At 51.1% G+C, this 25,408-nt stretch overlaps 12 protein-coding genes across 12 annotated transcripts; 7 read left to right on the top strand and 5 right to left on the bottom strand.

Annotated features, from left to right (window-relative positions):
* Window positions 1–470: 470 nt before the first annotated feature.
* N7481_000781 (ketoreductase sphI) lies at window positions 471–1,533 on the bottom strand (the record flags this gene model as incomplete). Its single annotated transcript, XM_057260000.1, has 2 exons — window positions 471–1,060; window positions 1,119–1,533. The coding sequence occupies 2 exons, from the start codon at window positions 1,531–1,533 to the stop codon at window positions 471–473; spliced, it is 1,005 nt and encodes a 334-aa protein (XP_057127832.1).
* A 2,349-nt stretch (window positions 1,534–3,882) lies between these two features.
* Window positions 3,883–5,213, top strand: N7481_000780 (glycoside hydrolase family 18 protein; the record flags this gene model as incomplete). Its single annotated transcript, XM_057259999.1, has 4 exons — window positions 3,883–4,064; window positions 4,136–4,160; window positions 4,235–4,469; window positions 4,567–5,213. 4 exons carry the CDS (start codon window positions 3,883–3,885, stop codon window positions 5,211–5,213), a joined length of 1,089 nt encoding a protein of 362 aa, XP_057127831.1.
* Window positions 5,214–5,753: 540 nt separating this feature from the next.
* On the top strand, window positions 5,754–7,803 carry N7481_000779 (putative acyl-CoA dehydrogenase; the record flags this gene model as incomplete). Its single annotated transcript, XM_057259998.1, has 3 exons — window positions 5,754–5,865; window positions 5,925–6,204; window positions 6,282–7,803. 3 exons carry the CDS (start codon window positions 5,754–5,756, stop codon window positions 7,801–7,803), a joined length of 1,914 nt encoding a protein of 637 aa, XP_057127830.1.
* Window positions 7,804–7,984: 181 nt separating this feature from the next.
* On the bottom strand, window positions 7,985–10,150 carry N7481_000778 (uncharacterized protein; the record flags this gene model as incomplete). Its single annotated transcript, XM_057259997.1, is given in 6 exon segments — window positions 7,985–8,153; window positions 8,173–8,554; window positions 8,615–9,573; window positions 9,630–9,692; window positions 9,759–9,975; window positions 10,021–10,150. 6 exon segments carry the CDS (start codon window positions 10,148–10,150, stop codon window positions 7,985–7,987), a joined length of 1,920 nt encoding a protein of 639 aa, XP_057127829.1.
* Window positions 10,151–10,562: 412 nt separating this feature from the next.
* Window positions 10,563–12,728, top strand: N7481_000777 (uncharacterized protein; the record flags this gene model as incomplete). The annotated part of the gene is made up of 3 exons (XM_057259996.1): window positions 10,563–11,138; window positions 11,200–12,227; window positions 12,290–12,728. 3 exons carry the CDS (start codon window positions 10,563–10,565, stop codon window positions 12,726–12,728), a joined length of 2,043 nt encoding a protein of 680 aa, XP_057127828.1.
* A 273-nt stretch (window positions 12,729–13,001) lies between these two features.
* On the bottom strand, window positions 13,002–15,080 carry N7481_000776 (transcription factor domain-containing protein; the record flags this gene model as incomplete). Its single annotated transcript, XM_057259995.1, has 4 exons — window positions 13,002–13,979; window positions 14,046–14,841; window positions 14,907–14,971; window positions 15,045–15,080. The coding sequence occupies 4 exons, from the start codon at window positions 15,078–15,080 to the stop codon at window positions 13,002–13,004; spliced, it is 1,875 nt and encodes a 624-aa protein (XP_057127827.1).
* A 145-nt stretch (window positions 15,081–15,225) lies between these two features.
* N7481_000775 (enoyl-CoA hydratase/isomerase family protein) lies at window positions 15,226–16,047 on the top strand (the record flags this gene model as incomplete). Its single annotated transcript, XM_057259994.1, has 1 exon — window positions 15,226–16,047. The coding sequence occupies one exon, from the start codon at window positions 15,226–15,228 to the stop codon at window positions 16,045–16,047; it is 822 nt and encodes a 273-aa protein (XP_057127826.1).
* Window positions 16,048–16,244: 197 nt separating this feature from the next.
* On the bottom strand, window positions 16,245–17,158 carry N7481_000774 (PIG-F family protein; the record flags this gene model as incomplete). The annotated part of the gene is made up of 3 exons (XM_057259993.1): window positions 16,245–16,401; window positions 16,470–16,756; window positions 16,844–17,158. 3 exons carry the CDS (start codon window positions 17,156–17,158, stop codon window positions 16,245–16,247), a joined length of 759 nt encoding a protein of 252 aa, XP_057127825.1.
* A 1,149-nt stretch (window positions 17,159–18,307) lies between these two features.
* N7481_000773 (uncharacterized protein) lies at window positions 18,308–21,202 on the bottom strand (the record flags this gene model as incomplete). The annotated part of the gene is made up of 3 exons (XM_057259992.1): window positions 18,308–20,588; window positions 20,629–20,755; window positions 21,049–21,202. The coding sequence occupies 3 exons, from the start codon at window positions 21,200–21,202 to the stop codon at window positions 18,308–18,310; spliced, it is 2,562 nt and encodes an 853-aa protein (XP_057127824.1).
* A 76-nt stretch (window positions 21,203–21,278) lies between these two features.
* Window positions 21,279–21,599, top strand: N7481_000772 (uncharacterized protein; the record flags this gene model as incomplete). The annotated part of the gene is made up of 1 exon (XM_057259991.1): window positions 21,279–21,599. The coding sequence occupies one exon, from the start codon at window positions 21,279–21,281 to the stop codon at window positions 21,597–21,599; it is 321 nt and encodes a 106-aa protein (XP_057127823.1).
* A 751-nt stretch (window positions 21,600–22,350) lies between these two features.
* Window positions 22,351–22,867, top strand: tim9 (protein transporter TIM9; the record flags this gene model as incomplete). Its single annotated transcript, XM_057259990.1, has 3 exons — window positions 22,351–22,358; window positions 22,449–22,518; window positions 22,685–22,867. The coding sequence occupies 3 exons, from the start codon at window positions 22,351–22,353 to the stop codon at window positions 22,865–22,867; spliced, it is 261 nt and encodes an 86-aa protein (XP_057127822.1).
* A 915-nt stretch (window positions 22,868–23,782) lies between these two features.
* Window positions 23,783–25,302, top strand: N7481_000770 (bifunctional alcohol dehydrogenase/S-(hydroxymethyl)glutathione dehydrogenase; the record flags this gene model as incomplete). Its single annotated transcript, XM_057259989.1, has 6 exons — window positions 23,783–23,803; window positions 23,877–23,891; window positions 24,024–24,138; window positions 24,203–24,338; window positions 24,401–25,038; window positions 25,088–25,302. 6 exons carry the CDS (start codon window positions 23,783–23,785, stop codon window positions 25,300–25,302), a joined length of 1,140 nt encoding a protein of 379 aa, XP_057127821.1.
* Window positions 25,303–25,408: the final 106 nt, after the last annotated feature.

The raw sequence follows: 25,408 nt of genomic DNA, 5'->3' as shown, positions 1-25,408 counted from the left end.
TGCGGTGTCTCAGATTCGCGGATCTTGCAGGATGAGTCCGATAGTATCGGTGGTATACGAAATACAGCCCCTTGGCGTCTCACGAGCAGCAAGTGGTGAAGCAAGGTGTGCAGCGACAGTGAATGGGAAGGAGATGATGGATCGACGTGATTTCAAGTTTCCAAAGAGCTGAGCAATTCGCCCGATCTGGGTGTTTGTTCGGTTTGCACCCGCCCGGGAATCGCTCGAGAGGCGACCACTAGTTAGTAGAAACTTCTACTGGGACATTATATTATTGATTATTAATCCTCTGGATATTTTAGCTGGATCAATTACTTAGGCCACTCAGGCCCTACGTAATTCCTGAATTCCAAGGTTCAGGTGTTCTAAAGTCAAATTTGTAGTATTAGTACGATTCAGTAACCCTCCCTAAGCAAATTGCCACTGGCTGTGTACAGTAATATATTTGAAGTGCAAAGTTCCAACTTGAACTAATTCAAGTTTTCGCTGAATCCAAGCTGCTGATCCAACAGATCATGAACAATCTCTTCAAAAGAACGCCATTCAATACCCAATTCTTTCTCTGCTTTGCTGGTATCCATCGGCATAGACTCCCCTTCAATTTCCAGCTCGGTAGTGATCTTCGCTCCTATGCTTGAATAGTCACGACGCACAATCTGCGCGATTTCCTTCCAACTCGCTTTCTTTCCTGAAATAAGATATTTTGAGCCATCTGGAATACTGGGGCTGAGGGCTTTGATGTGGGCGTCTGCAACATCTTGGATATGTACTCCAGTCACCATAGGAGTAGCCACGCCTCCCATGATCCCCTTCCACAGCCCAGCGTTCGACCCTTTTTCGATATCTTTGGCGGAAGTCTGGACTAGATTGTGTCCGAGGACAAATGATGGATGAAGAGACACCAAGGAATAATGCGGCTTTGAATTTTTCCAGAATTCCCACGCAGCGTTGTTGGCCAGTAACTTGGACGCATGGTAGAGTTTAAAGGCTGTTCCAACTGGATCGGCAGGATCATTGAAGTCAGCAGTCTCATCGATGCTGAAATCCCAATCGTTATCCTCTAAATAAGTGTTAGATTTGGTATCCCTCGAACAGCCTTATATGGTGTGGATACTGACCTTTGATGACGCCATTAACAGGGACGCCGGCCATAGGGATCAGAGAAGCCATAGATGCTGTCACGACCACCTTCTTGATGCTGGGTACCTTCGCCGCTTCGTGGAGGATAGCCGTTGTGCCTTTGACCGCAGGACCAAAGTAGGTATCCTTGTTCGTGCCATGGGGCAGTGGGGAGGCTAGATGAAAAACATAGTCCGCTCCATCAAGCTTCCCACTGAAGGCGCTTTCGTCGGTGAGATCTGCGACCGTGACATATTCAATGTGCTCCTTGTACTCGGCAAAGAGTGCTTCAAGATCTTGCGACGGTTTTCGCAAGCAGATGCGCAGTCGATATCCTGCCTTGAGCGCAGCCAGCGCAGTGGCGCTCCCGATGAAGCCTGTGGCACCGGTGATGAAAATTAGTTCTCCTGCCATGTTGTTTTGCTAGATTGATGGATGGAATTAATGAGCGGACTGCAGACTTCCTAGTCCTTAAATACTTCCCCTAAAAGCTTCTATTCCTGTATTACAAATTATGTTGCGGAATGATGAATATGGTCTTATTTGGTAGCCACAAAAATATAGCCTCGGTCTCGAACATATTTATATTCGTAAATAATATCATAGTGGCCAGCTCACTTTTTGGTATGTGTGTGTGGATGAAATGATCCAGCCGGTCGGATAGCTTTTGGTTTTGGGATTACGCTATCATTCCGATCCGGTACATCCTAAGCATATTAGTAACCGCAGCCACCAGACAATCGTCAGCATGGAACTGAAATCGATTTGTCTATTTCTCCGCTGAGAAAATAGCAGTTTGTGGATTATTTTTTGTCGAAGACTATGGTGCGATCATTTCGCGATCAAACGTATTTGCTGTGTCCGATCGTGAGCTTGAATCTGTCCCACTACTACTACCAGTAGTATGTACTGTACTTTGGAATCTCTTCTTAGTCAGGTGGATTGAGATATTGCTTCAGGAAACCTGATACACACAGCTACCAAGTAAGTCTTCCCAGATTTAAATTGGGCATCTCCCCGCATACTGGAACACTGCCTGCAAGTGAAGACTGCTTGTGAGCCTACCATTGCATAGTTTGCCAGTGTAGTAGTTTGAGAAAGTCTTCTTCGCCGTCATCATCTCAACCTGCATCGTGACGCTTCAACCATCTACCTATGTGGAATCCCGCATGACTTCAGCGCATAGAAAGTTGACAGATGTGCCGTGCCAAAACGGCGTGTCCATTTCAATTGATCCCCAAATCTGCCGCAGTCACAATCCGAAATCAAGTCGCCCGCCTCTTCCATGGCTCGTCTCGAGGACAGACAAAATTACCAGCCCATGCTTGCCGCTAAAGGCATGGATTTCCACTGGAAGTACTTCGTCGCCAGGGGCAAAGAGGCCACTGGAAAGTCAACCGAATCGTTCCAGCATTGTCCGGGCTCAGTGAAATTTTAGTTGCATGCACGTTGATGGAGCTCGCTATGATCCTGGTTACTCAACTGCTCGTAAAACTAGGCAGAGGAATAAGGATAGGCAGATGGACTCCATTGATCCCGTCTCTATCAAACCCACGAAAGGGGGCGAGATGCCCACGGCGCCCGGTAAAAGGCATTGTGATTAGTATGGTTGGAATATCATTCGCTGGCCAACAGGACTGTCATGGTTTCAGAATTTGCATCGTACACCATCCCCACCCTCAACAAAAGAACAAAGGGGGTTGGAAGCTCCAGACACTGGGAGTTTGAAGGCGATGTGATTACTATAGTACCGACCTTATTCGTCCAACTGATCAGAAGACGTGGAGCAAGGAGAAAGGAATAGGGGGTCACTCGGTCGAGTGACCCCTCTGCGCACCGCCTCACTCTGAATAATACATAGCGCCGGCCAATCCACCAGTCGCCCTGAGCGGACTGAGCGTGGAATAAGCAAATAACACCGGGGCAGCGTGGCGTTCGGGGGTCTAGCCCGAAGCTGGTCAATTTCCAGGATCGCAACCTTGATCGGCGTTGTTTGCTCGACGCGGTTTTTTGACGCAGTATCCGCGGCTCGAAGGGGGTATTCACACGTTGCGGGAAAGGTTGCCTGCGTGCCGATCAGTCTGATCCGCGCGAATCCCCAAAGACAAGGGGCTCAGCTGCATGCGCTAAATACATGCATACTGCAGCGGGCGAATTGACGGCCGCCGAATGGCGCTGACGAGTGGGTTTTGCGCTGGATTGGCACCCCACGTCATATGGGGAAGAGAGGCGGTGCCCAGTGTTCTGGGCTCTCAGGGCGTTCTTCCCCCAGATTTTCAGGTGAAATTGCGGTTTGGCCGGGAGGTGAAACGAGTTCTTGGGTAGCTTTGTAAGGAGAAGTACTAGGATCGGCAATGGCGGCGATTGGTCCTCCTGGGAAGAGTGGCAGAGAGAGAGAGAGCGTGTTGTGTGCGCGCGTGATTAAGAGAGGGGGACCCGGCAGAGAATGCCCCGCCATGGCCAAGTTAGATGTGCCCTAGGTTAAATGAGTGGCTCCGATCAGATCAGATCAAATCAGATCCCAAATGAATAAATGAAGAGGAGTCCCAGGATCAACAACAATCAACAATAACCGACGAACCCCCGCGTGAAGTAAAAAGTTGCCACACGTGACGCCTTCCTGAACGGGAAACTGCAAGTGTTTTTGGATTGTTTTTCTTTTTTTCTTTTCTTTCTCTCGTTTCACTTCAATTCTTTTCATTCTTCCACTTATTCCAGCGATTGTCTCTTGCCTCCAGATCATTTCCTGTCGACCTCTCGGGAATGTTCTCCGCCGCCAGCAACATCTTTCGCCGGCGGCCTGTCGACCCCGCGCCCGACGCCTCATACCAGGTGCCGCTGTACACAAACGCCGCCTACTACCCCAACTGGCGCATCTATCGCAAGCAGCCTCCCTCGTCACTGCGATTGGGCTTCGTATCTCATGTGTTCTATGCGTTTGCTTGGTAGGCCAAACCTCCCGATCCGATCCTATACTTCGATCCAGGGCGCTAATCTCGATCTGGAATCCTTGCAGGGTAAAAGAAGATGGCACAGTCTACGTAAGATCACTCACCGATTTCGTGCTGACTCTGTTTCTAAATATGGGACATTCTTGGCTAACTCGGAGTTATAGTTGAGCGACGAATGGGCTGATACCCAGATGGCTGTCGATGGAGCCGAGGGCTGTCTGCGCGCCTTTGTCCAATTGAAACAACAGTATTCGCAAATGCGTGTTATCCTTTCTGTCGGCGGTGGTGGGAAAGGAAGTGAGAACTTTGCCGCTACAGCCCACAGTCGGTCTAAGTTGGAAACATTTGTCCGTAGTGCTCGGCAGCTGGTTGATCAATATGGTCTGGACGGTATCGATGGTAAGTCTTCACAATATTCCATCAGCCTACCCTTCCTTCTATTTTACTGGCGAATTACCCCACTGCAAGCACTTTGAATGCTAACCTGTACCTATAGTGGACTGGGAACATCCCGCCAATTCAAAGGAAGGCAAGGATTACGTTCGTCTGCTCTCCAAATTGCGAGAAGTGTTGCCAGCTCCACGATATGTTCTAGCTACCGCACTTCCAGCAAGCCAGTGGTTCCTGCGCCATATCGACCTGGGAGCTGCGCAGAAACATTTGGATATGATCAACCTCATGACCTATGATTTTTCGGGACCCTGGGAGTCGGAAGCAAACCACCAGGCTCAGCTTCACGGCTCACCTATTTCCGGATACTCGTCGGTGGACTACGTACTCATGCAGGGAGTTCCCTCTCGGAAAATTATCCTCGGTGTTCCGGTCTACGGGCGTTCGTTCCTTGGATGCACCGGACCAGGCCAGCGCTACGCTGGTCACGGTGGAGAGGATGGCGTATTCGATTATAGTGAGCTTCCTCGTCCGGGAACAGAAGAAATATACGACGAAAGAGCTGGGGCTGCATACTGCGTCGGTGGCGATGGCGGATTTGTCACGTATGATACCCCTGCGACGGTTCAGCAGAAGGCCGGGTTTGTTACTTCATCGAAGCTGGGCGGACTTTTCTACTGGCACATCGCCTCTGATTCACGGGGACCGCGCAGTCTGTTGGAGACTGGATATAATACCATGCATGAAATGTGAATAGGTTGGGGGTTGATGATCAAAACAAAACACGACAGAAATATGGGATTTGGAAAAGTGAATGACTGGGCGCATTCTCACCACAAGCTGCTGCACTCGCAGCTGCGGACTCTTCTTCTTCTTCTTCTTCGTTTGCATGGGAGGCTTTTCTGCTTTTAATGTGTATGTATAATCGCTAGCGTAATGGTGTGGCCGCGGCTTGGATGCTGCTCTGATCTGCCATGATAGTGCATAATAGTGATTGTAAGTGCATAAATTATTAGTTCGGTGATATCACGGCGATTACAGCCTGCCAGGATCTCCAGGATCTCCATCATGGCCGAGTGTTGTGGACCAGTCCACTCAGTCCACTCTTCGCCGTCGCAGCCGAACGCCGAGGCACATTGGGAACCCCAGAATGTGCCAATCTCCTTCAACTTCAAGCTTCCCCTCCTTTCCACCCCAGGTTTCTTCTTTTCATTCTTGCTTTCTTCTCCACCGAATCTCCCAAAATATAGTCTGGCAGTAAACCTTTCTACCACTTTTATTTCCTCCCCGACGATGCCCTCCCAGCTTCCCCAGCCCGCCACGGCGGAGAGCGGGTCCATCACTCAACCGGCCGCCTTGGACAACACCTACACATCCGATACCAGTCTCCAGCGGTCGTTACAATGTGGGTTTCTGTTTTTTTTGTATACTCTGACAGAACTTCCATATCCTGATCCATACTAGGGTATCTTCCATCGAACACATTACGATCTACGGAGTCTCACTTCACTCAACTTGGCGCCGAAGCTGTCTCTGATCAGGTGCGTGAGTGGACTGCTGATGCCGAACGCAACCAGCCCTACGTCAAAAGTCACAACGTCTGGGGTAAACGATACGACTATGACCGACTTGTGACCACTGAGGGCTGGAAGCAGCTGGGCCACTGGGGTGCTCGTAATAAAATCGTGTCCGCCGGTTATGATCCCACCTTTGGACTTGAAAGACGAACCGTGCAATATGCGCTGTAAGAATGATCGCCTTGTCCGGGAAAGACCGGTTTGGGATTGAGGTTTTTCGTACAGTAACTGATTGTCCCTTTAGGAATTACCTATATGCCCCTTCGTCGGGTCTATACTCCTGCCCGATTAGTATGACCGATGGTGCTGCTTTTATTCTTGCACCTAGGCTGAAGGAACTACCCGCGAAACATCCATTTCACACTGTCTTCAAGGGACTCACCTCGGAAACAAATGATCATTGGACATCGGGTCAGTGGATGACCGAGCGAGCTGGAGGAAGCGATGTTCAGAATACCGAGACCTGGGCGACCCATTCGCCACTCACAAAGTCTGCGGGCGTGGATACATTGGGAGAGGGAGAATACCTAATCAATGGATTCAAGTTCTTCTCCTCTGCCACAGACGCCAATGTCGCACTTCTCTTGGCCAAGACGCCATCAGGAAAACTGAGTACATTCCTCGCCCCGCTACGCCGAACAGTGATCGGAGAGGATGGCGTTTCTCGCCAGGTTTCAAATGGCGTGAGAATCCATCGATTGAAGAATAAGCTTGGTACCAAAGAGCTGCCAACCGCTGAGCTAGAGTTGAAGGATATGAGAGCCCATCTGGTCGGTGAAGTTGATCAAGGTATCATCACCATCGCACCTCTTCTCAACGTGACTCGGATTCACACGTTTATCGGGTCTCTATCCGGATGGCGCCGAGCTCTCAGCATCACGAAAAGCTTCGCAAAGGCTCGATCTACCGTCGGAGAACCCTTGTGGCTCATTCCTATGCATCTGCGACTATTGGCCGATTTAGAAGTCAAGCACCGCGGTGGTATGAACCTTGCCTTTTTTACCGTTGCTGTGATGGGATTGGTGGAAAACAAGGTCTCTCAACCTTCAGAGCTAGCACATTTGCCCCGCCCAGGTAAGGAAGCTAATGTCGTATTCCGCACTTTGACCGCCACTGCAAAGGCTGTGGTGAGCAAAATGTGCGTTCTGGGAATCCAAGAATGTCAAGAAGCCATGGGCGGCGTAGGTTATATGGATGAGGCAGATGAGCCTGAGTTTAATATCTCGCGAATTCTCCGAAACACCGCAGTCAACTCTATCTGGGAAGGAACTACAAATGTCCTGGCTAGTGAAACGGTCCGATTCCTTACCAAGGGAAATAACCTAGAGATCTTTGCCGCTTGGCTTGACCGAATCTTGGGGTCGATCCGTACGCAGAGTCTCCGGTCTACCTTGATCAGTGCGTGGTCAGCACTGCGGACGAGATTTTCCCCGGAGAGCCGTTCGCCTGCGGCTATTCTGGCCGACGCACGCCGCTATATGTTTACTCTTGCTTGGATTATGTGCGGTGCGCTCTTGGCTGTTGATGCGGAGCGAGATAATGATCCTGTTACCACGGAAATTGCCCGACGCTGGGTCCTGGACGCGGAGGGTGGTGTTGGGGACAATGTTTTCCACGACATTATCACGGTCCAGAACGACCAGAGTAATGATTCAGATGGCGAAAAGCACCTCCAGTGGGACTGCAGAATCGCATGGGGTGTCGAACTACCAGCTCAACGAGCTTCTGGTCATCGCTCCTTGCAAACTGCCAACTCCAAATTGTAATGCCCCTTAAGCTTCAGTCAGAGCATCTTGTATATAGCAGCTTGAAAGTATTGATCTAAAATTTTGTATACCACTACCTATCCATAGTAGATATCTTGTGGTCCTGCCAGCGCCAGACCCAAACTCAGATCAACTGTCTTGATTGTCACTGTATACATAAGATTTAATACCATATCGTTGATTAAATCTTGGCTGCTCGGTATCCCAAAGAGGCATCATGAGGCAGATCCACGTCCCAAACTATACGGCAGTCCAGTTCAGTACGCGCACGACCTGTCGGTTGTTCGTCTTGAGCTGTAGCCGATCGTTGGAAGATGAGTTCAGTGAAAGAAAATTCCCCCCGGCACTCCCTGGCCTTCCAATACCCACCTTCTGGCCACCTCACGGGCAACCTTATCATTATCTCGCTGAGAATCCAGAGAGAGGAGAACTCCACACACCAACCAAGAAAGCGTAAAGATGATTTGACGGGCGACTCCAAGAAGGTGAGAGAGTGCTCTCTCATCACGGCCAAAGTTCAGTCGGTCTTTAAGTTGACGCCAGACATTTTGGAGAGTGGCTCTGTAGGCACTGTCGGAAACTTGGCCAATGACATTGCTCATCCATTCATCAAAGAGGTCTAGATTCTGTCCCTTAGTCAGATGGCGCACTGTTTCACTGGCGAGAACATTGGTAGTGCCCTCCCAGACGCTGTTGCTCGCGGTGTCTCGCCATAGCCGGCTAACATTGAACTCGGGCTCTTCAGGCTCGTCTTTTTTTGATTCAATATTAGTATATAATCAATCAAAGAAAGAGAAATGTATGCTCTTACCAATATAACCTACGCCTCCCATAGCTTCCTGGCATTCCTGGAAGGCAAGTGTAGCTGACTTGCATATAACAGCCTTGGAAGTAGAGGTAAATGCGCGCAAAACAACATTCGCAGCGCTCGAATTCTTTGCAAGAACCGAAAAGACGTCAGGCGCATCGACAGGGAATCCATTGTCCACATAACCCAACAGCGAAGAAGTAAAAAAAGCAAGCTGCATCCAGCCACGGTGCTTGACTTCGAGTTGCGCCAACACGTTCAAGTGCATTGGAAATGTCCAGAGCGGCTGATCAATCGTGGTCCGAGATTTGGCAAACGCCTTTGCGATATCCATGGCACGACGAAGACACGACAACGCCGTGATGAAATTGTGGGTGCGAGTGACATTTAACAATAGCGCAATTGTTGGGATACCGCGGTCTTTGGGACCTATCAGGTGAGCTCGCACATCACGAAGCTCGACTTCTGCTGTGGGTAGTTCTTTTGTGCCCATTTTGCTTTTGAGACGATGAATGCGAATACCATTGGATATCTTTTTCGATTTTCCGGTAGCGGTATCCTTCCTGGATATAGTGGTCGGAGCCACGAAGAGCGAAAGTTCCCCTGATTCGGTTTTTGCTAGCAGCAATACCGTGTCGCAATCGGTCGCGCTGCAGAAGAATTTAAAGCCTGAAAGTAGATAGTCGCCTTCTTCCATGTTGCCGAAGCGACCGGTCTTGGAAGAGAGTGGAGAGTATGTGGCAACAGTCTCGCTGTTACGGACATCACTGCCCCCTGGTCGCTCAGTCATCCATTGCGCAGAGATCCAGTTGTTTTCCCGAGCAATGAGACGAGCATAAAGTTCATGAAAGGGATGGTCTGTTGGGAGCCCAGAGAGTTGGCTTCGAACTAAACGTGCAGCGCCAGAGGTCATCGAGACTGGACACGAGAAGGCGGCGGATGAAGCAGAGAACAGATAGTTGCTGATTGATATTAGCAGGGTACCTCACCAGAGAGACTGGAAAGAACAATGCCTTACAATGCGTGCTGGACGGTGCGACGATATGGACCAAACGTATCCTCATAGCCAAGTCCCACCACACTATTTACCGGCTAGTCAGTATATTGGTATAGTAAAGGCCGTTTTCTCGCAGTAATTCAGACTCACCCATGCTTAATCCCCCATTTCCCCAATTCCTTCCAGCCCTTACTAGTGACCAAGCCCTCTGCTTCATACCGTGAGCCCCATACATTGTAGGACTTGACATATGGCTGCTGTGATTCAGCATTTCCGATCAAATCATTGGTCTCGTCCGAAATTGCATCGGAGCCAAATGATTGCAGTCCCGGGGCGATTTTTGCCAGAACTTCTTTGGAAAGATGCCCTAAGAAGGAACTGTTAACTCTTTAAATCGTAAAAGAAAACACACAAACGCAACGGCCGATCGTACATTGAAGTATGCGGTGGAAGACTCGATCGTTTGTTCCTGGATTTTCCAGCGCAGCAGGCGATAGGATGAAACCCCCATCTACTGTAGAGGGTGAGACTGGCTTTCCCATAGCGAGTTACAGAGAAAGAAAAAAAAAGCCGTTGGGTGGTATCGCTCATAATTCCTTTCGCATTCTTCAAGTTGTCTTATACCCTGCTCGGGCCTGATATGCGGGGTCCGATCTTCTCTAACGCTTTGTCTGCCGACGATGACATCTGGTTTGCCGAGCAGGTACACCGATGCCCACCGATGCCCACCGACAATCACCGAAGAATACCGGACGGAGTGCTGATGGATGGGTCCTGAAGCTATTATCCGACCTAGCGAGTCGCAAAATGCGGGGAATTCCACTCTGCCCGGTGCCGTTTTCCGGTGCTGCATAGTACTATTAATTCAGAGAGTGGTTTCCAGTCAACGATTTCACCCATCGCCAACTCTATTCAAATTCAAATAAATCTTTACTCAGAGCCAATTCAGCAACAATGGCCAACTCTACGCCCGAGGGCGATGTCTCGAAACCTCGCCCCATCTGGACGCCTTCAGTACCGCAAGATGAGATTCCGATGAATATCTACCGCGCACATATCAATCGCAAATTCCATCAAAACCTCCAATCTTCGCAAGAGCTACACCAGTGGTCCGTGGAAAACCTACAGGATTTCTGGGTTGATCTCCATCAATACACTGGAATCATACCAACCTTGCCCTCTCACATCACCTCCGCATTCGATGCCGCCACGCCTATGGAGAAAGTTCCCAAATTTTTCCAGGGTGCAACGGTCAATTATGCTGAGAATGTACTTTCCGGTCGTGATTTGGAGAAAAGAGCCCTGATCGGAGTTCGCGAAGGTCAAGATCTTAGCGGAGAGGTGTGGACGTGGGCTGCTTTGCGAGAGAATGTGCGCAAAGCGAGAAGTGCACTGCTTCAGCTTGGCGTTCAGGAGGGAGATCGAGTTGCGGCGATGATTTCCACCAGTGTTTGGTCGGTAGGCCTTTTTCTCGCTACGGCGAGTATCGGCGCTATTTGGACGAGTATTGCGCCGGATTTGGGTGAAGAGGTAAGTATACGGAGATGAAGTTATCCGTTAAGGTGGATTTTGTGATCTGATCATTCGTTAGGGATGTTTATCGCGCCTGCAACAGGTCACGCCTAAAGTCCTTCTTGCCGATGGGGAATCGACCTATAAAGGCAAAATGCGATCCAACGTGGACAAGATTCGCAATATCGTGCAAGCCTTGAAGATCAAACCCCGAGTATTCCTAATCCCAATTACTGGGATGCATGAGCCAGCGTTTCCTAGTCTTGATGACTTCTTGTCGGAATCGAGACCAGAGCATGAGCTGGAATTCAAGAGAGTTTCGTTCTCTCACCCACTCTACATCCTTTATACCAGTGGGACTACCGGCCAGCCAAAGTGCTTGGTACATAGCCACAGCGTGATCCTACAACACAAAAAGACATCTGTGCTTCACAACTCTTTAACCGAAGACGACATTGTATTCCAGTATAGTAGTACTTCATGGGTACTTTGGAATATCATGATCGGCCACCTATCAGTTGGGCCGACTCTGATTCTTTACGACGGCTCGCCATTATGGCCCAGTGCGAAGGGAATGGCGAGTATCGCTGAATACCATCGTGTCTCATATTGGGGATGCTCACCTCGCTATCTGCAGGAGCTAGAGATGACCAGATGTATACCCAAGGATGAGTTTGATCTTTCATCTCTGAGAATGGTACAAACGGGTGGTTCTCATCTGGGCGCAGACCAATATCACTGGTTCTATCGGGCATTCCCTCCTCGTGTTCACCTCACCAGCGTGACAGGAGGTACAGACCTGGTCACTTCGTGGATTGGAACCGATCCGGCTGGGCCACTCTATCCTGGTGAAATCCAGTTGCCCATGTTGGGTCAGGATGTAGATGTTGCAGATCCTATCACGGGCGAGTCGGTCAAGTCTACCGGCAAACATGGCGAGTTTGTCTGTCGCCAGCCATTTCCATCCATGCCAGTATTTTTCTGGGGAGATACGAACGGGATCAAGTACAAGGATACTTATTTCGACAAATTCGAAAATTGCTGGGCTCAGCATGATTGGGCCAGTTACAACCCTTTGACGAAAGGATGGCAAATTCATGGTAGGAGGTAAGTTCTACGTGAAATACCCTATAAACCCAACATTTCTTTTTATTGACAGTAAATTTTAGTGACGGTGTGCTGAACCCACAAGGCATTCGATTCGGATCATCTGATATCTACTCAATTACCGAGCCAGCGCCGTTTAACAAAGTCATTTCGGCCACGCTCTGCATTGGAAGACGCCGCCCGCATGACACTGACGAGGAGGTATTTCTCTTTGTTGTGATGCAATCTGGGAAGTCCTTCACTAGCCAACTGGCTTTGGAGCTCAAAAATGCCATCCGGAAAGGGTTGAGTAGCAAGCACGTCCCTCGCTTCATCATCGGCGTCAAGGAAGTTCCAATGACCGTCAATGGAAAAAAGATAGAGACTCTGGTTAAACAGGTCATTTCGTCTGGAAAGCTGCCAACAACTATTAGCAGTACTGTGGCAAACCCTGACTGTTTGAATGACTTCATACAGTACTATGACCTCGAGACGACGAAAGAAAGGAGAGGGAAGCTATAGATAATGCACAATTCCCGATTTCATAGAGATAGATAGTCAAATGATGGCAATTGATCGATTTGTGTTGATGGCTGCTAGTACTTTGCCGCCAACCATATCCAAGTAGACTCATCCTACCTCGTTGGGCTAAAATATATGTGAATTTTAGAGTCGGAAATCAATTTTGCACCGACGATTTGGGTAGATTTCAGCTATGTAGCGACTCTTTGATTATAAAGGGAATGGATAACTAGATGGGAGATATTCTTATTGTCGTCACTGATATCATAGTCATCAAATATTCAGTAACCAAGACCCACTCCAATCAAAGCCGGAGCCTTCCCAGTTGGTACTGAATGTCTCCAAATTCGTGTCAAGCGGAGGAAAACTGTAGCTATCAACAGTGTCATCTGGTCGAGCATCAAACGGTTGCAGTGCGTCGTCGGTTTCTTGTACTTCTGCCAACGTACAAGTGCGTTCCGCTCTTGCATTTGTCACCGGCTCAGATGTGTGTCCTATCAAGCTCCACTGTTTGCAGAGTTTCATGTCAAAGCCATCGAAGAACGAAGCTGTATCTGTATCCAGGGCTGGTGGGGGCGCGTCGAGGGAACCTTGTTCCCGGACCTTTTCGGTCAATTTGTTCAGTGCTCGCAGCGGTCCAACGGCGGATAGCCACCTTTCGGAAAGTTTTTGGAGAGACAGTTTCATGACGGTTAGTTCATGCTCTGCTGTGCTTTGTAGCTGGGTGTAGCGGCAACATGATAGTAGCGATAGCCCGGCGCAGAGTGGGTAAAATGCAAAAACGGGCCCCAAATAGCGAAGTTCGTCACGTAGTAGGAACTCCTCATATATACCGGCAATGAAAGAGGACGCTATCAATGACGCCGCTGGGGGAACACTGTTCGGCGTGGGCGATCGATGGATGATGGTGAGGACAACGAAGTACATGACTAAGAGCTGTTGGACCTCGTGGTGGGAAGTAATGGCATCTTCTTGCATCGCGGCCGAGGAGTGCAATTTAGGGAAGACCTGCTTGGCCCACCTGTACACTGCATTTTCTAGATCGACTCTTCGCTGCCGAGATATCTCCCGCCGGAGGTAGCATTCTACTGTGTCGCCCAGGTGGCATGATATCGTGCAATATGCGAGGAATAGTTGAGCTTGGAAGTTCCAAGCGGGGAAGTCGTTCATTGACGGAGGGAGCACGTCGCTGTCTCGCAAGTTGATTGTTCTCGGTCGACCTACTCCGACTGAGATTACATTATCGCGAATCTGGAGCCGTTAGTTAGTACCTGCCTTATAGAAAGTATCGAGAAGCAATCGAGGAAAGCCACATACAACTAATGACCACCATAATCGCCGGCGAAGACCGCGGTCTTTCGCATTTGGCGGTGGCTCCTTATGCAATCCAATCTGGAATGCCATCGCTCCAGCAGTGCGGATCCAAAATCCACTGGTATCTGTCGAGACATCCTCTGGGCCCACGGGGTTATACCAATGTAGCAGGCAAGCGGCCACGATGGATATGAGCGAGTTGTTGCCTCCGCCAAAGAAGAAGAGTAGCTTCGCGCGTCGGTAAAAGACCTCACTGGAGGCATAGTCCAAATGCGCTTTGGAAACCCGACTGCCAGCCAGAAAAATGGATTGCAACAGAAGCATGGAGGGAGGCGTACCCTCGTCCAACCATTTCGGGTCAATGACGGGGGTCCAAGGCAAGCAGTACTTATTGAAGCTGGCCATTAGTTCTCTTTGCACATATTCAGGGGGTAACTCGAAGGCACCCTGGTCACGCAGCATCTGTAAATCGGCAGCGGATGTCTTGGGGCTCGTCGTCTCATGGCCAGGTTTCACCATGTTCTCATCAAACGGCACACTCCCACCCAAATACTCGCTCCGCCCGCGGTAGCTTTCTTCTTTGATGACGGGTTCACCATTGTTTACCGGAAGCGTCAATGGTTCCCTGGGCAAGACATTGTCTTCGTAGGCACTTGCCGATGACAGACGCGCGACTCTGTCGATGGGCGCGTCGTCGGCGGGAAGCTGTGAGCTGCGCCGACTCAAAGGGTCTGCCGAATCCACGTCACGACTGGGCGACAGACTGTTGGTGAAACGCTTGCGCTTGCGTGTATATGGTCTTGGATGATTAGAGCTTGATCCAACAAATTCAATGCTTGAGTCAAGCGGGTCCTGTCTTCTCACCTGCACTCCACCTCGGACTTTTTGCAGTTGGTGCAGGGATTGTGGGTCGCTAGGTCGCAGCGCACCTGGGAGATTCGATCAGTTCAATCCAGGATGATCAGGTTTCGTTGGGCAGAGGACGCAGGGGCCTTCACCGACCTTTCGTTTATGGCAAATGATGCACGCAGACGACATGTCGTCGACCCGGGGGTGGTTGGAGGGGAGAAAGTGTGGGGATTGAGCCGAGGCACTCGGGTTCCTCTTGAACGCGGCCAACTCCAACTCCAACTACATCTACAGCTACATGCCATGGCTATCACATAGTCTCAACAACAACGAAATGGCAGATATTTCAGTCATCGTCAATACAGCCTCGCACCCCGGCATCTCAATCATTCAGATTAATCGCCCTCATAGAAAGAATGCAGTAGACTCTGCAACTGCCAAGGAGCTTTACAATGCCATCCTCGCCTTCGAAGCCGATGCATTACAGAAAGTCTGCGTGTTGACTGGCACAGGCAGCACTTTCTGCGCCGGGGCCGATCTCCACCAAGTAGCGCAAAAGAAAGATAACGACGAGCCTGGCCAGAATCTCCAGCCCGTCAATGGGCGCAACCTGGGTCCTATGGGTCCATCAAGATTGACGATTCAAAAGCCAGTAATTGGAGCAGTCGCCGGATATGCAGTTGCAGGAGGGCTTGAACTGAGTTTACTAGCAGATATCCGGGTGGTGGAAGAAGATGCAATCTTTGGGGTATTCTGTCGCCGTTGGGGCGTCCCATTGATTGACGGGGGAACGGTGCGCTTGCAAGCCATCGTTGGTCTTGCTCGAGCTCTCGATATGATTCTTACTGGCCGGCCAGTTGAAGCCAAAGAGGCCCTGGCGATGGGACTGGCTAGTCGGGTTGTGCCTAAGGGGGAATCATTGCAGCATGCTTTGGACATCGCCAAGCAGCTCATCGCATTCCCTGAACTTTGCCTCAATACCGATCGTCGTTCATGCTATTACAGCGCGTATGAGGCATCTTCTTTGGAAGATGCGCTCTCGTACGAATTCCAGAACGGCAGCAAAGTCATCTCGAAAGAAGCCGTTGCTGGTGCGGCCAAGTTCAGTGGAGGGTTGGGCAGACACGGCAGCTTCAAGGAGTCTGGGAAGTTGTGATACCTGGATTTACAGAGACGGACAAGCACTGAAAAGAAAATTGCTAGTATACATTAACTGTGGTATCGGGTCTCGGTGGAGTCCTTTGTCTATCTATCATGGCTGTGGCCATTGGAAATGATAACCTGCGAATCTTGCGAGATTAATTCATTATAATCTTCACGGATTCCGGTTGTTCCAAATCTGGTGTCGGAGATTCAGTTTGTCTTCTTTTCCTCGCCCTCAATGTTCTCCGGCGCAAATTGGACTCGCTTGCCATATAAGAATGGGGTCCGTGAGATCAACGACCCAGCTGCGTAACCGATGTATGCACCAGCAAGGATGGTAATGGGGAAAGCTTGCCAGGGGCGGTCCCTACAGAGATGTCAGCCAAATGATTCCATACTTTGGGAATATTTCTCTAATAGATCAACCCAACTCACCAGTCCAGAGGGATCGGGATGGCACCAAACCAAGCACCAAGTCCGGTACCCAGGGCGCCACCCCAAACTGCATCAGCAGGTCGAGCGATTCCCCAAACCTCCTTCCACACCAAGCCGTCAACACCGTGAGCGTAAACCAAACTAGACGCAGAAAGGAATGCCATGTGGGCAGCGCAGAGCACGGTCTCCGCGTTGTGTGTTGTCAGGGGAGCGCCAAACAAGACCAGGAGAGCGGCGAGGACAGGGGTCGCGATGAAAGTTGTGAGAGTGATAGACAGGAGTGCGGGCTAAACCAATAATTGTGAGCACATAGTACAAATACTCTACGCGTATCACTTGCTTTGCAATGCCGCGGAGGAAAGAAGTGGACATACCATCAATCTGGCCCAAAGACCAGCCCAGACATTCTTCCCAGAAGCTTGCTTTCGGCGATGGCCCGATTTTCCAGGACGGGGAGCTGAAGGGGAGCGAGGGGAAGCCTTCTTCTTCTCTTCGTTGTCGCCGGAGCTAGCGGTTTCGAGGGAGCCAGCTGGCGGAACGCAAAGGATCACGTAGAAGAGTTGCAACAGTGCCAGCCATGGCAGATCATTCAATAATTCCTGAACGGGATTGGTGACCACTGCTTCGAAGCGCGATGCCGCAAGTACCAGGAGGAGGGCGGGATGCACGAAGGAGTAGATTCGAGCCAGCTGCGAAGGCAGTATATTGACGGGAGGCGCAGAAGGTTTCTCGGCGGGGGGGTTGAGACATGGTGGCGGAGTTCACGGCGGGGGACGAGGTAGTTGAAGCCATGATGCGCGCATTGAAGCTCACCAGGCGCAGGTACACACAGTCTCGCAGCTGTTCTGAACCTGAGAGGACCCGGTTGGCTCGGAAGTGAAGAGGTGATGTGAAGTAAAGGGAGGGAAGCGCCCGATCGGGTTTGGCGTGTTGCGGTTAATTCTTGGCGGTCAGACCTACGAAGTATGAACTTGAACTTGAAGTACGTAGTATAAATTAGTTTGAAATTAATTATATCACGGCCGGGTTATGACTTCAAGTTGCTAGTTGTAATATTAGTCTTCAGTCAGGGTTTACTGTACTATTGAACTGAGCTTCTGGAGCTGTCACCAAAGTTGGAGCTTGAGCTGTATACCATTATTCCCTTCACGTAGATCGTACAGCAGCTTGAATTTACAAGATATGATACATTCGTTACTGTGAAAAAGATCCCTTGCAAGCAATCAATGAAAAATAAAGTTTAAGCGCCGTTCTTTCGACAGATCCCCATCTTAAGAGGAATCGCAGCAACACCCTAAACAGACCCAGCTAGGTAACAAGGGGGGGGGAGGGAAAGGGTTGGGACAAATAAAACAAAAGACAGACCGGCTGCAATCACATAGGGACGTACAATCATACCACATATCAGCGTGACCAAGAAATATGAAGGAGTATATGGGCTCCAAGGATGCGACGCAGGGAAGCGAAGGGGAGGGGGGTAGGGATAAGAGGGGCAAATGGAAAAGGGGAGGGGAATCTCGCAAGAGAGCAAAGTAGTTCTCGAATGCCCAATGGATGCAAAGCGCAAGAGCAAGAACAAGAGCAAGAGCACTAGGTGGAGAGGAGGAGAGAAAAAGCAAAGTTGTTCGTGATGTGAAAACCACGCGCTAACAAAGTCAAGATTCAACCCACAACCAACAAGTCAACCGTTACCTTTTAGAGAAATAGAACGCCTGTAGAAGCAAATATAAGAACCATGAGGATTCTCCGGATATTCGGCAATGACGGCTCTAGGGAAGTAGAAGGTAGTGGAAAAAAAGGAAGATGAGAAATGACAAATATCATCCGGCTTCGGGGGTTCAAACTGTCGATTCTTTCTGGGCATCTGCCTGAGCTTCTGCCTTTGACACGCCGGACCCATCTGTGGGGGTCTCGGTCGATACCGGTTGGGTATTTGAAGGAAGTGGTTCTTTTTGCTCAGATACTGGCACCGCGGTAACAGCTTCTGGACTGTGTGGCTCCTCCGGGATCGATGGAGGCAGTCCCGCTCCAGGCAGTGGGGAGACCGGTGAGCGGAGAGGGTCTTCCTTGACTTGTTCAGTGGGAACTTCGACGGAGGGCTTGCTCGCTGCCTCGCTGGAAGGAGGAGACAATGGCTGGCTGGGCGGCGTGTCGACGTCTTGGTTTGGGCTCTTGGCCCGCTCACGATCATCCTTCACAACCTGCGCAACTTTAGCCTTGAATTTGCCAAACAGGCTTTTCTTCTCGGGTTCGGTGCCAGATGTACCGCTGCTCGAGATGCCAGCATCCAAGCTAAGGGGTTGACTGGAAGGATCATTGCTCTGTTGATGCCCACTGCCGAAAGAGGTGGTACTATGTTCAGCACCCGGGTTGGTGGCTGCCAAGGGCGGAGATGCCAGCCCAAGACCAACGTGCTCACTACTGCGTTTAGCAGTGCGGTGGAATCGCCAGCTACGCCTCTGCTCTCGACGCTCGGAATGAGTCCCTTCTTCGTTTTGCTCCAAGTCCGACGCGTCGGTGAATGAGGAGCGAGAGTTCATGGATGGGGTACGTGATTGATGTGGTCGCAATGAGCCCTCCGTAGCATGTTGGATGGAGCCATCCACGAGTGCTGGGTTGGACTCCGAAGGATGAGCTTCCCTGTTCAGGGTCGCGGTGTTCGGGGGTTTGGGAGTCGTGTCACCAACAGCAAGATCCATGGGTGGCGGCTCACGCCTTGTATCCAAAGCGATCTCCGCAATGTTGAGATCCGATGGGGTGCCGTGGAGTGAATTGGACGAGCTCTGTGCGCTAATGCTAGCGCTTCCTGGTATCCGCCTCTTCTGTAGACGTTTGGGCTGACGCGGCTCCTTGTGATCTCCGTCTGGGGGTGGGGATTTACTGAAGATGCTCGAGAGTGTGCGTTCGCGTGTTGGCGTCACAGCCTGAAAGGGCGGCGAAGCGGGAGTCTGTATAGTTTTTTGCGACTGAGAAGGAGTGCTGATGCTCAGGCGTTCAGCCGCAGCGATAGGGACAGGACCGTGGGTCGAGGTGTGAACAAGTGTTGTGCCCTTCGATGAGGTGGTAGTTAGACTGGGATTGCCTTGTTCAGTGGTGGGTTCTGGTTTCGATTCTTCTTTGGGCTCGGCCTTTGGTTCCATCTCCTCCTGCAGCGACGGGGCTCGACTGGCCGAGCGAGAGCTCTGATGGGAGACCGAAAGTCCAGATGGGGTGGAGCTGTTGTTTTCATTTGCTCGCGCGAAACGCGCAGATGTCAAAACTGGGCCCATTTTGGACGGAAGGGTATTGCTTCGGTGAACACCGCCCCCAGACGTAGGAGTGCCTGGGCTAGGAGCCGTATTTGAAGTACGTGAATTGCGGGAAGAGACGGATACATTGCGGCGCAGCGTGTCCAACTTGCGGTTGCTCTCATTGCTGTTGCTGGCGCCGGATGCCGATCGGCGGATATTTGAAGCTGTCGTTGAGGGCCGGGACTGATTGCCAGCTTCGACCTCCTTGACCTGCTGTTCATCGGCTCCAGTTCCACTCATACCCACGAGGAAGTGATCTTGATTCTCGATGAGGAAGATCAAAACATCCTGGCTCAGCTTGTATTCTTCTGGTGACATGTCATGCTGCGGGTGCGACAGCATGCCAGGCTGGAAAATTGCGGACAGGTTGGCGGAGGTCATTCGGTTCTGGTCCGACTTGGAGGCAAACACAGCAAGAAGGTCCAGGATGTAGAGGAGCAGTTGCTTGTTCAGGGGCGGGAGTGCGATGATCAGGTGTTGGTAGGTCTCCACGGCCTTTGCGTGATCGAATTTCTCGGCTTCTGCGGGCTCGACTCCTGCTTGAACCTGCATCTGATAAATGCGCAAGGGTTCACGGAAACGTTCATAGAATTCGAGTGGGACGATAGGTTCCGGCAGCTGGTTCAAGTATCGGCGGAGGACGTTGGCCGCATCGTGTACCGTGTATCCGGACCAATCCAAGCCTTTTCCATAACGTTCGGGGGAGTCGAATACTTCTTGAAGGTCTTTGATACGCTTCGCGGACCCATTGAGCCGGAAGATACCTTCCACGTCCGTAGCTAGAGAACAGTCAGCGCATATTTCGGGAGCGGCAGCGGCGGCGATGATGCTATATTGTGCCCACCTTTTCTTTGAGAAATACGCCACACTTGGCCACGACTATCGGCACGTATCCATAAATGAAGCTCTCGCCATGTTCGTTGGAAAGGGAGATGGCCACATTGGCATATTTGATGCTGACATTGAGTGGGATGCCGAAGATTCCGCGCGGGGGTTCTGCGCCCAGAAAGGAATTAGCATGCCATGTTCAGGAAGAAAGACTGATAGACAGAGAGAGCGTGGGTGTCCATTTATCCGAATCGATGGCGGCCTCAACCATCCCATCGGGAATGTATGGCCGCGGGGTAGGTCCCACTAGTACCGCGCACCGAGTGATTTTCTTGGAGGTTCAGGGGGAAAAGTTGGGGATCGGCGAGATGCAGAAAGGAAGGACACGGAGGCACGAGGGACGAGAGGGGCTCGCGACTAGGCGCAATGCGTTGGAAGGGTTCTGGCGACATGGAACATACCTTTCAGTTCCTCTTTCCTAGTATTCCGTTTAAACTGTCTCCACCACGAGGCGAGGTCTCGTCGAGAGGGTGGGGAGTTGGAAGCGACGGGGTCGGGAGAGGTTGGTGGGAGTTGTACCGGCTCGATGCCCGGTTGCGATTTACCGGTCACCATAGTGTTCCCAGAGTCGGAGTAACAACGAGTGGTACGATGTGGCTGGGTTGGGAGGGGACTCGAAGTTGAGGGGGGGATGGAATCGCGGGTCGATGGGCACCACCTGCGTCACCGCCCTCGTGTGGGAAATGCTGGGGGAGAGGAGGCTGGGCCCCAAAGCACGGGATGCCAGGAACAGGACAGAAATTCAATTTCAGGGACACAGGCAGATACACGGGTCGCTGAAAGGGAGATTTCAGAGGATGGCAGGGAGAGAGAGAGCGAGAGGAAGGGGAGAGAGAAAGGGGAAGAGAAGGGATGCGACAAGGCCGAGAAAGAGGAAGAGAAGGGATGCGACAAGGCCGAGAAAGAGGAAGAGGTCCGAGTGAAGAACGGGGATTGGGCAGGAGGCGAATAGACGAGTCAAAAGGGTGGCGATGGTAGCTGACGTTGAGGCTGAGGCTAAAGGGAAGGAGAGAGGAGGGAGAAGAGGAGGAAAAAGGTGCCAGGGGAAATTAGAGGAGGGTATTGCTATGAATAGATGGCTGACCCAAGGTTGAAGTTCCTTGGGGGGCATCGCTGGATTCGGCAGCGTGAGTACAGTGTACTAGTCGACTAGTATACTATACGTATAGTATAGTATTTACGAAGTATCATTGAGAATACTGAATTCGCTCAATAATATACATCATTTTCTATAGTTAATATACCTTAATTAATGAGTAACTACACAAACTATGTATGGTCGGTTACTCGAAGTAGTTACGTATAGCCAGGACTCAGGGTCTGGACCCTCAGGTACCAACCCACATCAAATACGGAGTAGATACGGAGTATACGAGTATACGCATATCCATTCAAGGATACCAGTACCGGGATCTGGAAAGCACCTCTATGAGCATCTCTGAAGATTCCATTGCATTTATTCCCTACATGCCATGATCTATCTACTTATTTAATCACCTTCCAACTTACTTTCCTTCATACCATCCTAAATTATCCACACAGCCGGATGAGAGTCACATGACCTCATGTGACCTAGCCCGGATAAACGTAGTTGCGCGGGCCGCAGAACCAGCTTCGGAGCTCCGCGCCAGCGTCTCTTCACTCATCATCTAAGGATTCTCCCATCTTGACGTTTTCTTCTTTCATCTTCATCATCACACATAATGGACGGGTATGTGCAACCATAAGTTCCGCTCCATGGCCAATTCCAATGCCAATCGTTTTGATTACCCCCGAACTCGATGCTAATGACACGCTGCAGCCTCAACCAATCCGAGCAACGCGAGTTCGCCTCCCGCATGGAGCGCAAGCAGATGAAGGAGTTCATGACCGTACGTTCAATCCTCCCCGAGCCGCCCCTTGATGGAATCTTTGATCTCCCGCCAAGGTGCAGTGGCACCGCGAATGCCAACGCACCCTCGGATCGGAGTCAATAAAACTCCAATCACAACTCCCGATCGCGTTCCCCTTTCGTTTCCATATCTAATATATCTACAGATGTACTCCAAGATGGTTCAGCGCTGCTTTGATGACTGTGTCAACGATTTCACCACCAAGTCCCTCATCAACCGCGAAGAGCAATGTGTCCTGCGCTGCGTCGACAAGCAACTGAAGGGATCCGCCCGCTTGAACGAGCGTTTCCAGGAACAGAACGCCGCTATGATGCAGCAGGGCCGTTAAAGAAGATACCTGGAAACCCGTCATCGGGATACCGAGACGGGGTGTGAGCACTGGGGAGAAGACAGTGCGCCGGAGGGCAGATCTGCTCTGGGGCCGGGAGCGTTCCGGGTGCCTTCCGGGCAATCCCAACTCCGGAGTCCCGGGTCAAGCCCAAGTTTGCCTTGCTGCCTTCCCTTCGCATGACGAAAGGAATTAAATTTCCTGCATGTGGGATGGGGGGGATAGCTTGCTTGGACACCGGGGCTCCTTTTATGTACCATAGTGATTCGGACGGGAGGGGATAAGTGTTCCATCGGTACCCTTCCCGATCCTAATAAAATACAAAACATATAAAATAGAACGGCGACCTCGCCAGTGTACTGTATATGCTTGGACCATAATTTCTGTTATTCTAGGATGCTATTATCCTCAGGCTATCATGCTATCAAACCCTAGTTAAGCTTATTAGAGGTGATGATTGGACATCAGGCTAGCACGGCCCACTGTAAGATCGAGAAGACTGCAATCGGCAGCTCTGGCGGAAAGCTTTACCTTTTTAGGAGTCCGCTGGTACTGTCTGATTGCGGGGAGACCTAGAGAAAAGGAAGCCAATAGTTAACAATCTCCCCGACTTCGCTGGACAACCCGCGGGTGCTTCTCCGTTGGAGACCGGCCGACCCGGCCGCCCCTCATCTTCTTTCCGTTTGACTCCTCATTCAAGTTCCTCATTGCTTCCCCCCCCACCCCCACTCCCCTCACAGCTCCAAGAGGCTCGGCTCCACTGGGAAGTTTTCCATTCAAAAACCTCTTGTTCCCTCATCTTCTCCCGTCATCTGCAAATCTCGTGAGTCTACCACCTGGGCATCTGTGTTCTTCCCCCCCCTCCACCCCCACCCTGCCCCATCCTGACCATATCTCCCAGACTGTCAGAACACAATGGCTAGCACAGTAGGAAAGGTATGTTTTGTCTCCCAAAAATCCGAAGTGCCTTCCCATCGCGCAATTATATACTGACTTGCAATGTTTGTAGACCATCACTTGCAAGGTAAGCACCAAACCATCCGAAACACACCCCGCTACGCGGATGACGTCGGAGTGCCCCGCGTCGGGCCAAACACCCACCTCCGACGTCTTCCCTGCCATTGTCTCTCGACTGTTTGATTAACAAATATCATAGGCCGCCGTCGCCTGGGCTGCGACTGAGCCCCTCTCCATTGAGGATATCGAGGTTGCTCCTCCCCGCGCCCACGAGGTGCGCATCCAGATTCACCACACCGGTGTCTGCCACACCGGTAAGCTCCCAGAGAAAGACAAAAGCAAGAAAATATATGAAAAGCAAGATCTGACCCCAATTAGATGCCTACACTCTGTCTGGCAAGGATCCCGAGGGTGCTTTCCCCATCGTCCTTGGACACGAGGGTGCTGGTATCGTCGAGTCCGTCGGCGAGGGCGTGACCACCGTCAAGCCCGGCGACTATGTCGTCGCTCTCTAGTATGTTCCATTCGCCGTTCATTCATGCCAGCGAATTCATTCGAACTAACCTTGACCTCTAGCACCCCCGAGTGCGGTGAGTGCAAGTTCTGCAAGTCTGGCAAGACCAACCTGTGCGGCAAGATCCGTGCTACTCAGGGCAAGGGCGTCATGCCCGATGGCACCTCGCGCTTCAAGGCCCGCGGTAAGGACCTGCTTCACTTCATGGGTACCTCCACCTTCTCCCAGTACACCGTCGTTGCCGACATCTCCGTTGTTGCCGTCACACCGAAGATCACTACCGACCGCTCATGCCTGCTGGGTTGCGGTATCACCACCGGCTACGGTGCTGCCGTCGTGACCGCCAAGGTTGAGGAGGGTTCCAATGTCGCTGTCTTCGGCGCTGGCTGTGTCGGTCTGTCCGTCATGCAGGGTGCTGTCAAGAACAAGGCTGGCAAGATCATTGCTGTCGATGTCAACGACGGCAAGGAGGTCTGGGCTCGCAAGTTCGGTGCCACCCACTTCGTCAACCCTACCAAGCTGTCCGGCAAGACCATCCAGGAGCACCTGATTGAGATGACCGACGGTGGTTGCGACTACACTTTCGACTGCACTGGTAACGTTGGTGTCATGCGTGCTGCCCTCGAGGCCTGCCACAAGGGCTGGGGTGAGAGCATTGTCATCGGTGTCGCCGCCGCTGGTCAAGAGATCTCCACTCGCCGTAAGTTTTCCCGGATCTTTCCTTTTGTGCCTTTGCTAACTGTCTCCAGCCTTCCAATTGGTCACCGGTCGTGTGTGGAAGGGATGTGCCTTCGGTGGTATCAAGGGCCGCAGCCAGCTGCCCGGTCTTGTCGACGATTACCTCAACGGCGAGCTGAAGGTGGACGAGTTTATTACTCACCGCGAGCCCCTGGACAACATCAACACTGCCTTCGAGCAGATGAAGCAGGGTGACTGCGTTCGCTGCGTTGTTGATATGAAATAAATTGCTTGATAGCTATTTGATGCTTGATGTTGATGATGATCCCCCAAAAGGCTCGATGTGAAATAATATGAATCTCTTTTGTGATGTCCACCCGGGCCTTCTTCCG

Source organism: Penicillium waksmanii (genome assembly GCF_028829765.1).
Source record: "Penicillium waksmanii strain IBT 27052 chromosome Unknown utg000001l:1.0-4852451.0:1.0-4856178.0, whole genome shotgun sequence".
Lineage (NCBI taxonomy): Eukaryota > Fungi > Ascomycota > Eurotiomycetes > Eurotiales > Aspergillaceae > Penicillium > Penicillium waksmanii.
The sequence above is the reverse complement of the archived record's forward strand: the minus strand, read 5'-3'. Positions and strand labels throughout refer to the sequence as shown.